At 46.9% G+C, this 16,933-nt stretch overlaps 1 protein-coding gene across 14 annotated transcripts in view; it reads right to left on the minus strand.

The window, feature by feature from the left end:
• The window catches only part of CELF2 (CUGBP Elav-like family member 2), a 663,065-nt gene that overhangs the window by 93,630 nt on the left and 552,502 nt on the right, over positions 1–16,933 (minus strand). For all 14 annotated transcript variants that reach the window (XM_061435730.1, XM_061435722.1, XM_061435728.1 and 11 more), the window contains one exon: positions 16,346–16,428. In XM_061435730.1, the coding sequence (XP_061291714.1) occupies positions 16,346–16,428 (83 nt within the window). The remainder of the gene's footprint in view (positions 1–16,345; positions 16,429–16,933) is intronic.

Raw genomic sequence — 16,933 nt, forward strand, 5'->3', positions numbered from 1 at the left:
GGTCTTGCTTGGAGAATGGAAATGAGAAAAGGAATCACCACATTCGCTTGCCTCACATCACAGAGCGTAATCCAGGGACAGACTGGTAATCTGGGCTCTGAATTTCTGATTCCTTAAAATGATGTTTTGGCGTCATGGCAAAGAGAAGTTTTAGGGAACCGAGGAAAAAACAAGTGCAGAACTGGGAGACGTGAGTTGTCCCACCCTTCCGCATGTCACCTAACGTCTCTGGGTTTCTGTTTCCTCTATCATAAAGTGGGGGCACTGAACGGTGTTGTTTCTAAGTGACTGACACTTATGATCAGATCTGGTCTTTTTCCTCTGCATGCCCTGTGTTCCTCTGTTTACTCAGAGAACAACATTCAAATAAGGAGAAACCTGCTGAGATTAGCCATGGATTTCCTGAGTCTGTGACCCTTACTGTTCTTTTCCTTACTGATGATGGTTAGTTTTTGTCAATGACCTCCAGGGGTTCATCTAGACAACTTTGACTTAGGAGTGATTTCAGTAACTCAGAAGTGATTTGAGTGAGGAAGATTCTCTGATAAATGACTCAGTGGTACCTGTGAGTGTTTTTTTTTTTTTTTTTTAGGGGTTGTGATTATAGTTAATGCCTCCATGAGCAGAAGAAATGTAAGTGAGAACTCACTGAATTTTGGGCTAATGCTCTTCTTTCTCTTTAAATGATATCATAAATATTAGGCTATCATAAAGCATGTATTACCAATGGATGAAGGTGACAAGGAGAAGTTAGCCTGAAATTAGCTCATAGCTGTCTTTCCCATCCAACTTGTATCTAGTACAGGAGGGAAATTATTAGCCATAGAGGTCAATAAGCATTCACTATCAGTATGATTTTTATTAACTGAACATTGATTATCTAAATTCTGAAAGCCAGTGAAAAATATCAGGTTTACTGAACCAAGACTTGCTAGAAACCTAATCCTTCCAGGGTTCCCACTATGGGTCTGACTTCACACTCAGGACGCAGGATGGAATGAGGAGATACCAACGGATTTTCTCTTTCCTAATCCACACGACTTGTTGACAGTTCATCAGCGGTACCCTGGACCCCATGCAACACTTAATGCAAAATATCTGGCACAGTTTCCTGGTATGTACTTAAATATATGCTCTCCTGAAGAAATGACGATACAGTCTCCACGTGAGAAGGGCATGATGCGCGAACTGAATATCCCAGAACATACTCCATGGACCTTCCAGGGAAGGAGGGGAGTTTTCTGGGGAGCCTGCTCTTTGCTCTTTTGTGGTCCTCTCTGACCCTGAGGAAGGGGGCGGGGCAGAGAGCACAAGACTTTGGGTCTCATAACCTCACATGCCCAGGGTCACATGTTTCCATGACCAAGACAGCGGCAGAGGTGACATGTGTCTAAGCCTGCACAATAATCCACTTACCCCCCCTTCTTAGCCACACAGAAATCACAGCGTGATGACTGCACAGAATTTCCCACATCCCCTGCCCTCGTATCTTCATCGATCCTCCAGCCTTTGATCCGAACTCGAAGGGGGAAGACAGAGCCAATGGTGGGGGGGCTGGGGGGCGGGGTGCAGACAGAAGGGCAGCTGTTTCCGAATCCAGGGCGAAGCAGCCGTTGGCCTGGCCTCCCTGCCCTTGACGTGCTGTAGCCACAAGGACAACACTGTTGGTGCGGCTGCTTAGGGAGGCTATGCCACCCGCTCGTGGCGGCTGCTGTGGATTAAAGTGCCCTTGTTTGCGGGGAGTCTGGTCCCTCGTTTTCAGAAGTAGAGGATGCAGATGCCTAGATGGTTTTGCAGACTTCACCCCCCAGACCCTGGTTCCTCACCCACGAAGTAAGAGGGTGGGTGGGTCTGATTGTTCTGTTAAGGCCCCCAGGTCTTGTCGGGGCCACAGGGTGGGTGAGGGCGGCAGGCCTGGAGCTCCTCAGAGCTCCCCCCGACTGGCCCACAGCTTTGGATGGCACGTGATAGGGTTTATGCTTCATCTTCGGAGATGAGCCCTGTCCCCATCTGCCCTCGCCCCTTGGACAAAGAGCCCAGAGATGGAAGAAGACAGGGAGTCCAGCTGGACAGAGACAGGACATTAGAATGCAGATTGTGGAGTTAGGGCTGAGAGCCTGGGGTTGCAGATAAAGAAAAGAACCCTAATAACCTGAATGTTAATGAGCTGATGTTGGTGAAGCTACGCTCCTTTGAAGAGAGGTGCTGCATTTATAATCATGTCTGCAAAGCAGCTCCTCTTCCAGTAAGGACTGCCTCTGATACGTGGCTCCGTCTCAGTGAACCTGGTGTCAGTCACCTTGGACCCAAGTGACCAGGAAAATCCGCCTCTCACACCTGCTGTTTGTGGGAACCTCAGTCGGGGCCTGAGAGCGTGGTTTCACGTCTTGGGCAGGGTGAGAGGCTGAGGCCTCATGCCTTGGACACCTGGTCCAAGGTCTGAAGGACCCTGGTCCAAACTTTCCTCAAGCACATACTGCTATCATCATAGACCTTCAGGCAAACCCCCTCCAGGGTGACTTGGTCAACACCTTCCATGGCTTTACTCAGCTCCAGACTCTGATACTGCCACAAGATGTCAACTGTCCTGGAGGTATTAATGCCTGGGATACTATCACTTTTTATATAAACAACCAGAGTTGCGAAGGACAAAGGAATACTTGCAACACCACTGAGGACCCAGAAATATGTCCTGAGAATGGATCTTGTGTACCTGATGGTCCAGGTCTCTTGCAGTGTGTCTGTGCTGATGGCTTCCATGGCTACAGGTGTATGCGCCAGGGCTCCTTCCCATTGTTCATGTTCTTTGGTATTCTGGGATCCACCACCTTATCCATCTCCATCCTCCTTTGGGGGACTCAACGCCGAAAAGCCAAGGCTTCATGAACCACACAGATCTTCCCACTGACCTAAAGATCATCCCCATCTTAGCCCAGTCAGGGAGATTTGCTTCCTAGACATCAATCATCAGCGGATCCTCCCAAGGCAGAGGCCTCCGATGGAAGGAAGATGGATATTTGCACAACCCTAGTGTGTTGTAGACATCCAGTCCGGGAATGGACTAGTACCAGTTCACATTTGTGCTGTTGACCATAATAAACAGTTTTTCTTTTTTTAAAAAAAAAAAAAAAAAAAAAAGTCCACTGCGGAAGGACTTCACAGATGACCTCTAAATGTGTGGCTCAGTCATTTGCATCCCCAGCACTACCTCCACAGTCCCAGCTGGCATCACTGTCAGCTGGACTCCACTGCCTAGAGAATGGCTCCATAGTGTCACTGCTTCCCAGGGGCAGCTGGCTTCTCCCTCACGGCCATGCTAGTGGTCCCTCTCTCCTCCCTGCAGTAGTGGGAGCTCAGCCTCAGGACCCGCTCATCTCAACCAAAACTTGGGGAGTGCGGCTTCCCAACACAAGGATCACCTCGAAGTGTCATTTTCTAAACACAAAAATTCCTCTAGGTGTCAGGACTGATCCTCGGGACAGGGGTGCTTGGCTGGCTGTGGGGAGGGCAGTCCTGGGTCCAGGGGTTCTGGCCCTCAGGTGGGACCCCCGTGCAGCACCACGAGAAGGGGTGATGGGAGTGCTGAGGCTTCAAACTGGCTTAAGATGGCTGCACAGGGAGCCAGGGTGGTTATCGGGAGCTGTCGGTGAAGCCAGGGACCGGCTGGGGACACATTTCCTGCTGCAGGAATGGGGGTGCCCAATGGGGCTTAGGACCTGTAAGCCTCTGTGAGCCTGCAGAGTGGGGTGCAAACTTGACAGGTGCCAGAAGTGCTGGTCTGAACCCGACTGTCTGTCCACTCCCCATTATGGGCTGTGCCACCCTGGACAAGTCGCTCCCTTTCTCTGAGGTTCAGCTTTCTTACCAGCAAAGGGGCTGGGTGACACCTGCCTCGTGCAATAGCTGTGACAATGCCAAGTGCTATATCCCGAAAGCCTCCATCCATCAGGGGCCTGACACCGGGGCCACCGACAGCTGTTACTACGTAGTGATTTTCATCGTCGTGCTGCGTTGGCCTCTCGAGTCTGACTCCCTAGCCCCTCCGAGGGGGCAGGCATCAGATCAAAATCTCCCATCTGGAGCCCAGGCTGTTGGGGAGGCTGAGGGACTGTGACTTTAATTCTGGTGCCATCACTCCTGTGCCAGGGGAGGGCAGAGAAGTTAATTTAATCTTCCGGAGCCTCCGCGTCCTCCGCACAAGGTGAATGCTATCACTTCATCCCGAAATGTTTTTAGGACAGGCAGCAAATAAACAATATCAGAAAGCCGTCTACAAACACAGCAACTCACAATGCATGTGGACCAGGGACAGAGACCAGACAGAGGAAACCCACCTCCATTCTGGAGCCTTGGCAGGTTAGACACCCTCGTCAGGCCAAGACCGACCTGCTGGCGTTCATCGCCTTCCCTGTCCTTTCTCTGTTCCCTGGCAGAAGAATCACGAGTGCTAAGCCCCTGCTGGTCCTCACCCAGAGGGGAGCAAATGGGCTGGGAGCCTCAGAGTGGAGCATCACATGTGGGATGGCCCGCTGCATCTGCACCAACTCCTCTGCCATCGCCACCCCACAGCCGCAGCAAGTCACTCAGAGACGTTTACGTTCCTCCTACCTGTGGACCCACGCTCCTACCTAGACAGGTTTCCTTGATTTCAACAAGACATTAGTGCAGTCAACGCACAGGCGCCTGAGAAGGGCTCTAAGGGTCACAGCAGTCTGACCGCTTCACCCTTTGGATGAAGAAAGGATGGACTTGCGAGTGTTTCTGGAGTACTCGAGGGGAGGGGGTGGCAGTGCAGACATGAATTTTGAGTACTGATGGCAGGTGAGGACGTCAGAACAGCAAAGGAGACAGACAGGAACACGGGTCACAGCGCGCCCCGCCCCGCCCTGCCCCGAGCATCCCGCAGCCGCTGCCCTTTCTCCTTTCGTCTCCATGACCCGTGGGTGGTGAGAGCAGGAATGATCTGGTCCTGATACTGCTTTGTTATCGAAACTTTACTAGCCCATGTCGTAAGATGATTCCTGGGCATCTGTGCACTGTGACACCACGAGCAGAGGACACGTGAGGTCCCCCGCCGGCCCCAGGCGCTGCTCTCCTTCCCTTGCTCCCAAGCAGACTGGCTCCAGCCGGCAGTGGAGCGCCAAGGCTCCCTCTCCCGGCCTCCCTGGCCCCAGCTCAGCCACTCTCTGTTTCCCGGTGCCTGGGGAAGACCTCAGGGCTCCTGGACAGCGCTCCTCACAGCTCCCCGTGTCATACACACTGTTCGGTGGCCCAGAGTTGGAGGCTCTGAACTGGCCATCCCACCTCCCCCAGACGTCTCCTGAGTTGGGCTCGCCCACCCGTGAAAGAGCAGAGGGCTGCCCAGCTTAACGGCCCTGTTTTGGGTGATGCGTTCTCACACAGACCGCTCACTCTAAAGACGGAATCCAGACTCTTGCCCAACTTTTAAAAATTTCCCCTCTCATCCGACTGTCATAATCCCTTCCTCCACAGTTCCATCCAGACCTTCAGTCAAATTCATGGGTTTCCCCCCAGTCTTCTCTTGAATGAAATCTTATCAGCCTTGTGGGAACAGAGATTTGTGTAACTGAACCGAATACTGTTAAGTCCCTGACACACGGGGGGCTTCCTAGTGGCTCAGCGGTAAAGAATCTGCCTGCAATTCAGCAGATGTGGGTTTGACCCTTGGGTCAGGGAAGATGTCCTAAAGAAGGAAATGGCAACCCACTCCAGTATTCTTGCCTGGGAAATCCCATGCGCAGAGGAGCCATGGCAGGCTACCGTCCATGGGACTGCAGAAGAGTCAGACACGACTGAGCGACTGAACCACCACCACCACCTGCATAGGAACCTTCACGGTGCCAGCTTCCGAAGATCCAAATGTGTGCCGACACGTTCAATCGCGTGAGTGAGTCTACGGGTCTGGGGTACACTGTCACACGCGAGCACCGTCTACAAGTGGCTGCGCTTTCGTGTACCTCACGGTGAAGTACTGCGTAGAGTACGGCAGCATAGTATCTTTATCTCAAGCCCAGGATGTCTGGAAGCAAGTGCAAAAGCAGTAGCCTACAGTCAACTGTGTTAGTCGGGTATCTAGGCCAACTTTCTTGGACTTACCTACAAATCGGGCTTATGCAAGTGCTCCTGAAATGGAATGTGCTCTTGGAACAGAACTTGTTCGTACGTAGGGGACTTGCTGTATTCCCAAATGATAAACTCTGAAATCTAACTATGACTTCATTTTGCCCTCCATTCCCTTCAGACACCAACCTTTCTCAAACAATGCCGTAGGCGACAGTGCAGATGTGGCCGAACACCTGTGCTATGTTACCGGCGTGCACACTCGGGCAAGCCATTTCCTTCTCCAGAGGATCTTCCCAGACCAGGATCGAACCCGTGTCTCCTGCATTGGCAGGCAGGTTCTTTACCACTGAGCCACGCAGGAAGCTGCTAAGCTCTCCGAACAGTCCTATTAATTAGGACTGTTAATTAGGTCCGTCCTATTAATTAGGTCAGTGTTCGAGACTGTGTTGTTTGCAAAACAAAACTGGAAGGCCTCCCACTGAGTTCTGTTACTAAAAAAGTGGTGTAGCTGTTTCCTGATTTAACCCTGGGCTTCGCACCTCAGCCATGCTCAACTTGCCACCATTAAGGATCCCTCATGAATCACCTCCCACAGGCTTCCTTACTTTAAGGAGGCCATATTCTTTAAAAAAAAAAACAAAAAACAAAAAACTGGTTTTTCGCTTAAGGTAATCAAACCCAAACACCAGGAAATGCCCAAAGTTACTGAATGGATTGTTGGCCTGTCCAAAGCAGAAGCGCCCACTACACAGGTAGCTCGTAAAACCTTATGGTGGGTAAATGGACAGTGTCCAACAGCCTTAAAAATTTTTTTTTATTGGAGAATAGTTGGTTTAAAATGTTGTATTAGTTTTTGCTGTACAGCAAAGTGAACTAGTTATATATACGCATCTATCCACTATCCCTCTTTTATTAAAGATTCTTATCCCATGTGGGTCATTACAGAGTATTGAGAAGAGTTCCCTGTGGTATACAGTAGATCCTTATTAGTTATCTATTTTATATACACTAACGGACTGTTGTCTGTTACTTGCTCAGTTGCATCTAACTCTTTGCGACCCCATGGACTTTAGCCCATCAGGCTCCTCTGTCCATGGAATTCTCCAGGCAAGAATACTGGAGTGGGTTGTCATTCCCTTCTCCAGGGAATCTTCCTGACCCAGGGTCTCCTGCATTGCAGGCAGATTCCTTATCATCTGAGCCACCCTGGAAGCCAAATAGGGTTTTTATAAAGTACTAAAACATACGTTCCCCGATGCCCTGGGATTGGCCTGAAGCCTGCAAAGAACCAGGCCAAGGATTTCTTCCTCCCTCCAACTTTCTTGGGTTTAAGCCAATGAGCTGGTCAGCAACCCTGCCACACCAGGCTGAGATCCCTTCGGGGCTGATTCTATACCCTGGACCTGTTTTTACACTGGCTTGGCTCTAGAGGTGCAGGTGGTGGGGTGGGGGCTTCTGCACCCACCCCTCCCAGGAGCTCCTCCGCAGTCACACGGTGGTGCTCTCCATCACAGGCCTCTTAAAGTGATTTTATTGATAAAAAGGACTTCCCTGGTGGCTCAACCAGTAAAAGAATCCACCTGCAATGCAGGAGACACAGAAGACATGGGTTTGATCCCTGAGTTGGGAAGATCCCTGGAGGAAGGGAATGGCTACCTGCTCCAGTATTCTTGCCCTGGAAATCTCATGGACAGAGGAGCCTGGCGGGCTACAGTCCCTAGTAAGAAAGCACAGGCACAGTAGGGAAAACAGCCGCTCAGGGCTAGAAAGGCCAAATATCTCGGCCCTGACCACATTCTGCAAAGGTGACGTTTGAAGAATGTACACCCAATGGGTGTCCTGACATCGTCCCCAGCAAAATACATTTTATCTGTTGGGTTGCTCCCCCCAAAACTTCACACCTACAGAAACTGTCAAGCAGAAATAATGTCTTATAAGTCCATTTCTTCAGGGGCTCAGAAAGCTTTACATACATTATCTCACTCAGCACCTACTCTTCTCTTATGGAGGTGGAAGGCAGGGATTATCATCATTAAATGGCAGTTGTCAAGTGCCGTTGTACTTGTGCTGTGAATCAGTTATGATTCTAAGCTGAAACAAAACCCAACCAAACAACAAACGTGAAGAATTACACAGCTCGTGAAGTCTAAGTTAAGAAAAGTGACTACCAGGTAAGGAATAATATGTGAGCAGGCCAAACAGAAAATGAGATTTTCTATTTCTTCCTGTCTTTATTTGACTGAACTGATAACCACATGTGGATGTGTGTGAATGTTTTTCCTGTAGGAATACAGAGATGTACATAAATATATAGATCTCTATATGTGAACCAAACTATCATTATATACACAATTCAGTTCAGTCACTCAGTCGTGTCATACTCTTTGTGACCTCATGGACTGCAGCACGCCAGGCTTTCCTGTCCATCACCAATTCCTGGAGCTTGCTCAAACTCATGTCCATCAAGTTGGTGATGTCATCCAACCGTCTCATGCTCTGTCGTCCCCTTCTCCTCCTGCCTTCAATCTTTCCCAGCATCAGGGTCTTTTCAAATGAGTCAGTTCTTCACAGCAGGTGGCCTGACTCCCCTGTTGAAACTCCATAGGAACCCCGATTTCCATGTCAGAACTGAAGAGGAACCCTGAGGTTCCTGCCTCAACTCGAGATGAGGCCCTTGTCGACTGCACCAAGTCGAGAGGTACCCTGAGAGGCCCCTCACAACTCGAAAGGATTCCTGACTTCCCAGAGACAACATGAGAGGCTCCCTCAGGTCCCTGTGGCAACTCGAGGGAACCCACACTTCCTGCAGCAACTCGAGAAACACCTTGAGATTCCCCCTTCCATGCGAACTGAGGCCTGATTCCCCTGCCATGAATCCAGAGCACTCCCGTGCTCGCCCTCGCAACTTGAACGGAGACTTGACTTCCCCGAGGCAACAGGAGAGGTTCCCTGAGTTCCCCGGCAGTGACTCGAGAGTGAATCCCGACGGGCCCCTTGCAACTCGAAAAGAGACCTGACTTCTCTGAGGCAATACAAGCCGGTCCCTGAGATCCCCGTTGCAACTCGAGAGGAGCCCCACGGCAACCCTCAACCCTCCCACGATCCTCCCACCACCCTCCAATCCACCCTCCCATTCATCTTCCCACTACCCTCCCACCTTCCTCCCACCATCCTCCAATCCACCCTCCCACCATCCTCTCACCACCCTCCATTCCACTCTCCCATTCATCTTCCCACTACCCTCCCACCTTCCTCCCACCCACTTTCCCATCCATCCTCCCATCCATCCACTCACATCCTCTCATTCATCCTCCCATCTACCTTCCCATCATCCTTCCACCATCCTTCCAGCACCCGCCCACCATCCTCCCAGCATCCTCCCACCACCCTCCCATCCACCCTCCCATCTCTCCTCCTATCCACCCACACTCTCATCATCCCTCTCATCTACTTTGCTTCCCTCCCTTCTTGTCTTTCCTTCCATATAGTATTTATTGAGGGTCTACTGTGGGATGCAGTAGACCCTGGTGATGCAATAATGAACATGGCACAGTGATCCTTTTTCCAGAGGGGTGCAGATAGGGAAGCCATATGGTGTCCCTCTATCTTTCTTTGGATGAAAGCTCACCCAGAATCACAACACAGAAAGCCAATAAATCCTAGATACACTAGAGCTCCAAAAGGTCAAGTTTATAAACCACAGATCGAACTAGATCCTCCCATTTTATGTATAAGAAAACAGGTTCATCCTACTCGACCCTACCCAACAGGGGTGGGAAGATGAATGGGAGGGTGGTGGGAGGGTGCTGGGAGAGAGGTGGGAGGGAGCTGGGTGGGTGCTGGGAGGGAGGTGGGAGGGTGTTAGGCAGATGGTGGGAGGGTGGTGGGAGGGAGGTGGGAGGGTGGTGGGCGGGTGCTGGGAGGATCGTGGGAGGGGTGGGCTTTGCCGTGGGGCTCCTCTCGAGTTGCAACAGGGATCTCAGGGACCGGCTTGTATTGCCTCAGAGAAGTCAGGTCTCTTTTCGAGTTGCGAGGGGCCCATCAGGATTCCTCTCGAGTCACTGCCCGGGAACTCCCAGATTGTGGCCAAAGTTTTGGAGTTTCAGCTTCAGTCCTTCCAATGAATATTCAGGACTGATTTCCTTCAGGATGGACTAGTTGGATCTCCTTGCAGTCCAAGGGACTCTCAAGAGTCTTCTCCAACACCATGGTTCAAAAGCATCAATTGTTTGGTGCTCAGCTTTCTTTATAGTCCAACTCTCACATCCATACGTGACCAATGGAAAAACCATAGCCTTGACTAGATGGACCTTTGTTGACAAAGTAACGTCTCTGCTTTTTAATATGCTATCTAGGTTGGTCATAGTTTTTCTTCCAGGGAGCAAGCATCTTTTAATTTCATGGCTGCAGTCACCACCTGCAGTGATTTTGGAGCCCCCCAAAGTAAAGTTTCTCACTGTTTCCATTGTTTCCCCATCTATTTGCCATGAAGTGATGGGACTAGATGCCATGATCTTAGTTTTCTGAATGTTGAGATTTAAGCCAACTTTTTCACTTTCCTCTTTCACTTTCATCAAGAGGCTCTTTAGTTCTTCTTCTCTTCCTGCCATAAGGGTGGTGTCATCTGCATATCTGAGGTTATCGCTATTTCTCCCGGCAATCTTGATTCCAGCTTGTGCTTCATCCAGCCCAGCATTTCTCATGATGTACTCTGCATATAAGTTAAATAAGCAGGGTGACAATATACAGCCTTGACATACTCCTTTCCTGATTTGGAACTAGTCTGTTCTATGTCCATTTGTTTCTTGACCTGCATATAGATTTCTCAGGAGGCAGGTCAGGTGGTCTGGTATTCCCATCTCTTTAATACAGAGATATACATAATACATAGATATACATAATATGTAAATATATAGCTCTCTCTATATGAAACAAGCTATCATTATATACACATGGAATCACAAATCTGCATGCATCTTATATTTTGGAGTGTTTGGGCAAAATCATTTTTTTGAATAAAACTCAACTTGTCTACAGGTATTTTTCTTTAACTCATTTGGGTATTAAATATCCAAGAGCAATTTATTAAACACTAACTATACATAAGCACATTGGCTGGATTTGTTTCTTAAAGATTTAGTTACAAACATCACAGTAGCTACTATAGGTCTCTGGAACCTAGAATGGCGCCTGACCAACCATAAAAATTCAGTAAATATTTGTTGAACAAAGGTATGAATATTTTGTGTGTTCTCCATGGCACAGGAGTTTGAGGACTCAAACTTGTTCATACTGATCTTTTGCCCTTTTTTTTTTCCCCCTCTCTAACAATTTTCAATAAAAGGTGCCTTAGGGGGAAAAAATACTTTGAGCACAACCTCGTCAGGCTTTGATTCAAATGGGATGGTTTAGGGGGAAATTTCCATGATAGGAAGAGATGGAGTTTGAAATATTTTTATGACAGAAATAACGATGATGATGATGATAAAATAATCACCGCAGCTCTGAGAACAAAGACATTAAGTACATATTAATAATCAGAAGAGGTGGTGCAGAGTGAGTCCCTGGGAAAGCATTACAGTGGGCAAAGTGAATTCGCTCCCAGTGCCAGTCACTGCTGCTCTGCTGCAAGAAACGAAGCCCCAGCACTCCTAAGAGGACACTGGGGGACAATTCTATGGAGGGTTGTGTTCCAGGCCATTGGGGAGGGCTGCCCGCCCACACAGGGCCAGCCAGGAAGGGGGGCATTCACGCCATGCGGGCGAGCACATGTGGCCCAAGAGGGCATTTCATTTACAGCTTCCTCCTGGTGGATCAAGCCCATTGGTTTTTATCTCTCAGATCTACGTGTCATTCCCGTCTGCCACGGCTAACATGCAGCGCTCTGAACAAATGTGCTCTTAGGGCAGTAACTCCTTAATATAAACTGCATTTAATAAAACTGGTAGGGACTCTTAGGAAGGAGGGAGGCAGGCTTGGAGAAAGTGGCTGGAAGAAATTTGCAATTAATATTCCAATTTCTCCTTGCCGTTCAAATTTAAGAGCTTTTTCAAAACTGTATTCGTCTCTGTTATTACATCCTTAATTAAATTAATTTATATGGTGAATGCTCTAACGATGCTGCTGGAGATTTTCAATCAAAAAGCCTTATTGCAAGAGACAATGTGTGTGAAGACCTTGAAAAAGAGTGGTGCTAGGCCTGGAGCAGGGGGATGTTTGGCCCTGACACCTGATTATTGAAGAGGTCATAGCAGTTTTCCTGGGCCTCCACTGAGGTCATTACTTTATTTTTTAATTAAGCTAAATTAGGTCAGGGAAAACAAAATGAATCTCGAGAGTTGCCTTCACAGGGTTTTTCTCTCTGGGAAGCACCATGGCAGACGATGACATTTCTATTGAGTAATTCTACCAGTGAGGTTGTGCCTGCCCGAAACCCTAAACAAAGACAGTACCTCTCAGCCTGCTCGGCTGTATCATCAAAGGAGAGGCAATCAGGATTTGTTCAAGGACATAAGTGGCTCAGCCATGGAACACGTCAGGCTCAGAAGTTAGTACCAAGGCCAGTGACGCATCCAGTGGTCCTTTCTGCACAGACATGGTCATAGACTCACGAGGGGTTTCAAGGTCACGTGCGTGCTGTAACTGTAGAGCTTTGCTGCCTGGTACACCAGAAGCACCCGACACTCATGAGCGGTTTTTGTTAACCTAATGTGCCTGTGTGCTCAGTTGTGTCTGACTCCTGGTGACCCTTTGGACTGTAGCCCGCCAGGCTCCTCTGTCCATGGGATTCTCCAGGCAAGAATATTAGAGTGGGTTGCCATTTCCTCCTCCATGGGATCTTCCCGACCTGGGGATCGAACCTGTGTCTCCTGTGTCTCCTGCGTTGCAGGTGGATTCTTTACCTGCTGAGCCATCAGGGAAGCTCTAACCTAATGAAATGTTAGTAATAAATCATGCCCTGTGTGTAAGATTTGATCTCTTCCTTAAGTGTCAAACCACTATCTCTAGAGCAGAGTGTCATCAATCCAGAAGGACCACCCAACCCTCTGAAGCTCATTTCTTGCTCCCTATGTAGAGCTGCTGAATTTGCTCCCTTATCTTCTAAGAGTGTATTTCTAGGATTTATTTTGAGCATTTCAGAGGATGTAAGCCCCTGACAGACCCAGTGTCTTTCTCAGTCACACAGTAAGAGATAGGCTTAAGAGATGTGTCCTTGATGACTTTGTGGTGCTAAGTAATGCCCTGATGCTTCACCCTACACCCCATTGAGGAAAGGGTCTCTATAATCCACACATTACATAGGAGGAAGAGTGCATGAAAGAATGTTCAACTGCATACAAGAATGGCCCATCAGCTTTTCTTTCTTTTCCATATGAACCAAGTTCTTTGTTTCTCTCAAGAATGAAAATTCCTTGACATTCACCAAGTTTGGTTGCATGATGAAAAGTTCCATATGACAAAACACATCAACTGCAAGAGAAAATTAAACAGGAAAAAAAAAAAAAGGCAAACCAAACACCAGCACTATTTGATCTTGTTTTAAATGGAAAGTTTTGGACACTTTAGAAAAAAAAAAAGGCAGCAAGTGCCTTTTTAATGGATTTTATCCACAGGAGAAATGATTACAACCAGAAAAGCTTTAAAGTGTCAGCTGGTGATGCATTTTTCTTTATCCTTTTTATTTTTATTCAGAAAGAAACTGAAGGCATATGGCAAAGTGCATCATTAATTTCTTATTAATTTCATAATAGGAAGGCAACCAGTTAAAATAGTAGTGCTACAACTTTAAATTACTGAACTTGCTTGGTATTTAATGAGAGATTTAGCACAGCAGGGATTCTATTAAATTAAGTTGTGCCTTCACATCACAGTGGGAAAACAGGTGTATATTGGTTTAGAATTATGGAAATGTTGACTAATTCCAAGGCTTGTAATCAAACAGCAAGGCACCCTGTAATATTCTTCCCCAAGAATATGCATTAATCTTTTATGTCTGGTCCCATTTCTTCCCGTCCACCAAAGCTCCCAGCTGATAGGAAACCACTTTCATGTTCTTGCTGGAGCTGTTAAGGGTGATGCTGATCAGATAAAGCAATACATAAACGCGAGATGTGGGACTCTGCTCCCATTCACCTAATTTGAAATGGCAGATGTAGCAACAGTGTGTGTGCTGTGAAGCCTCGGAGCTTACAAATCAGACCTGACTTCTCAGAATTTTCACTTAACCTGCCTCAAGTAATTGGGCAGAGGAAATTGAACCGGATGAAAAGAAAGCTGAAAACAATCTACAAACCGTCTTTTCCAACCTCAGAATTGTCCTTAATAATGGGTTTCCAAAATCAGCAGCCCTGACTTCTGCATGCAGAAAATTTTAAAGCAAAAAAGAGACATGGGTAACGATTTTTTTTTTTTTTAAATACAGAAGATGCTATTTGTTTGCTGAGAAAGGGGTCAGAGTAAAATGTCCGATGTCCCAAACAGAAGCAAGCTCATCAGTCATTTGTACGAGTTTCAACACAGCCCATTCATTAACTCTGGGTTTTGAGGAGCATCTTCATGCATGAAAATGGCATGTTAGGAGTTGTGCTCCTTCCAGTGGAGGGGATAAACTCAAATGAACCAAGCTTCACATTAATTTAAAATAGGATGAGATTTGGCACCGATAGACCCTAAATGCTATAATAACAATTCATCATCAAGTAATTTATTTAAACACATAGAAGGGATTTTGCACACTAATTACTGGAAAGTATTTCATTCTAAAGGAAGGAATACCAAGTGGTCTCTGGGTTGGATTAGGAGCCTGGGAAATAAAAATTATTTTTTTTTTCTACCATAAACAGTAAATATTTACCTTGGTTGCTTCATTCAGTAATGTAACCTAACACCGCAACCTCCTAGAACTTACATTGGAAAAATTCCATTTATCCAGGGAATGAAGCTGAAATAATACTTAAAAAAACCATCAGCAAAGCACTTAGACCCAGGAAAATCTTCCCTACTAAAAAAGTACCTAAGACGTTTCAGAGAGAAGTAGTTAAATTAAATTAGGAGGGAGAATTCTGGTATTACACTTGCTTTTCTGAATCCCAGTCTGTCTGATTTGCTCACACAAAAAGGGGAAAACCAAAGCACTGTGGTTTGAGACCATAGTTCATAATTTACTACTTTTTTGTTATTACCAAGTTAATGTTTTGAAAACCTTTTACTGAGTATCTTGCCACTAAAATATATGATTTTCAATGGAGCTAAGGTGAATTAAATCTTCTCTGGGGGTGACAGGGTATCAAATGACTTGTGTACATAGGTTTGCATGACAGATAAATGATAAGACATTACAATTATACCCTGAAAACATTAGGGACATGATGTTATTTTTCTTTTACTCTTATCAAACCAGGTTTCAATAAAATCATTAACGCAGCACTGCTTACCAGAGGTTCTTCATTATCAGCAACACACATTCTGCCATTAAATAAATTCATCCCTGATATCTGAATCAATGGGGAAAATATCCCAACTAGCACAGAGAAATTTATACCAGCATGCACTAGATAAAACGGTCCTAAACCCCCAGAAATCATGTATTCTGATGCAGCAGCTACAGCCAACATTAGTTCATTTCTAGTGAATGGTACCAAATGTCCAGTATGACTGGGAAGGAAATGGAAACAAAAAATTGTAAGCTTTGTATTTTCTGTTCTCTATCGACATGAAGCCGCAAATTGGGCATTAAAACATTGACTTTGTTAACCACCACTGACTGTTTAGAAGCCATTAGGAGGTTGACTATTACGGCTGTGCAGAGTACATTTTGTCCTTTCAAAAGAAAAATCTAAGGACTAAATTTGAAAAGAGGCTCCTGGTGAGTAAAAGCTTTTCCTTTTCCATTTGCTCCTCTGGTGTATTGCATGCGTGTGTGCGTGAGTTCTCTTTTTTTCCCTTTACAATCGCTGCCCACCCAATCCTCTGTAGCAGCCACTGTGACCCAGTGGGGTCATTCTGATTTTCTGACCAGGGGACACACTCTCTGAGAGGTCTTTCTGTCAGCATTAATGCCAGTGCTTCTTGAGGGGCTGGCCAGCCGCTCTGGCTGCTGCAAGGGTGACCGGGGGCCAGGTGGGGGTGGGGGGTAGTCAGCACACCCTCCTCAAAAGCCCAAAGTCATTTTTGGCACTAAGAGCCCATCACTAGAACCTTCAGTTGAAAGGACCATTTTCAAGCAATAAAGTGATTTTGGTACAAAAGTAAACCGACTCACCCCAGGTAAAGTTTTAATATTGTGCAGTGCATTCTGGGCCTCAAGTGCAGCTTTTCTTGTATAAAATGTTACGAAACAACAACCTACAGAGAGAAATGAAAAGGTTTTAGAAATTTCTGTGAATGCTTTGCTTAGATATAATGGAGACTGGGGCGAACGAGTCAACTACTTAAAAGGATGCACAATTTAAAAATAAGGTGCACGGCAACAGTAATGACAACAGCTCAAGCATTTACCCAGCGCCTTTCATCCTAAATCATATTTATTAGCTTTTCCCCACGTTGGGGAATCAATTCATAACTGCGTACCAACTACCGGGAACCCGGGTCTTCAGGAACCGGGGTGGGAGGCCGTGGGTGAGTTGTTAATGGGACTTGTGGTGCAGCCACAGCATCAAGTGAAGTGTTTAATCACAACCACAAGAGCAGACACTTATATTAACTATAATTGTCTTAAAAGATATCTCTAGAACATCACCCTTTTAAAACACTTTCTCAACTCCGAGGCTTAGACAACTGGATGATAAGCTGCCTAGAGCTGAGAACAAGCCCTCTTCTTTCCAATTTCCACCATAGCACATAATGTAAA

Source organism: Bos javanicus, chromosome 13 (assembly GCF_032452875.1).
Source record: "Bos javanicus breed banteng chromosome 13, ARS-OSU_banteng_1.0, whole genome shotgun sequence".
NCBI lineage: Eukaryota > Metazoa > Chordata > Mammalia > Artiodactyla > Bovidae > Bos > Bos javanicus.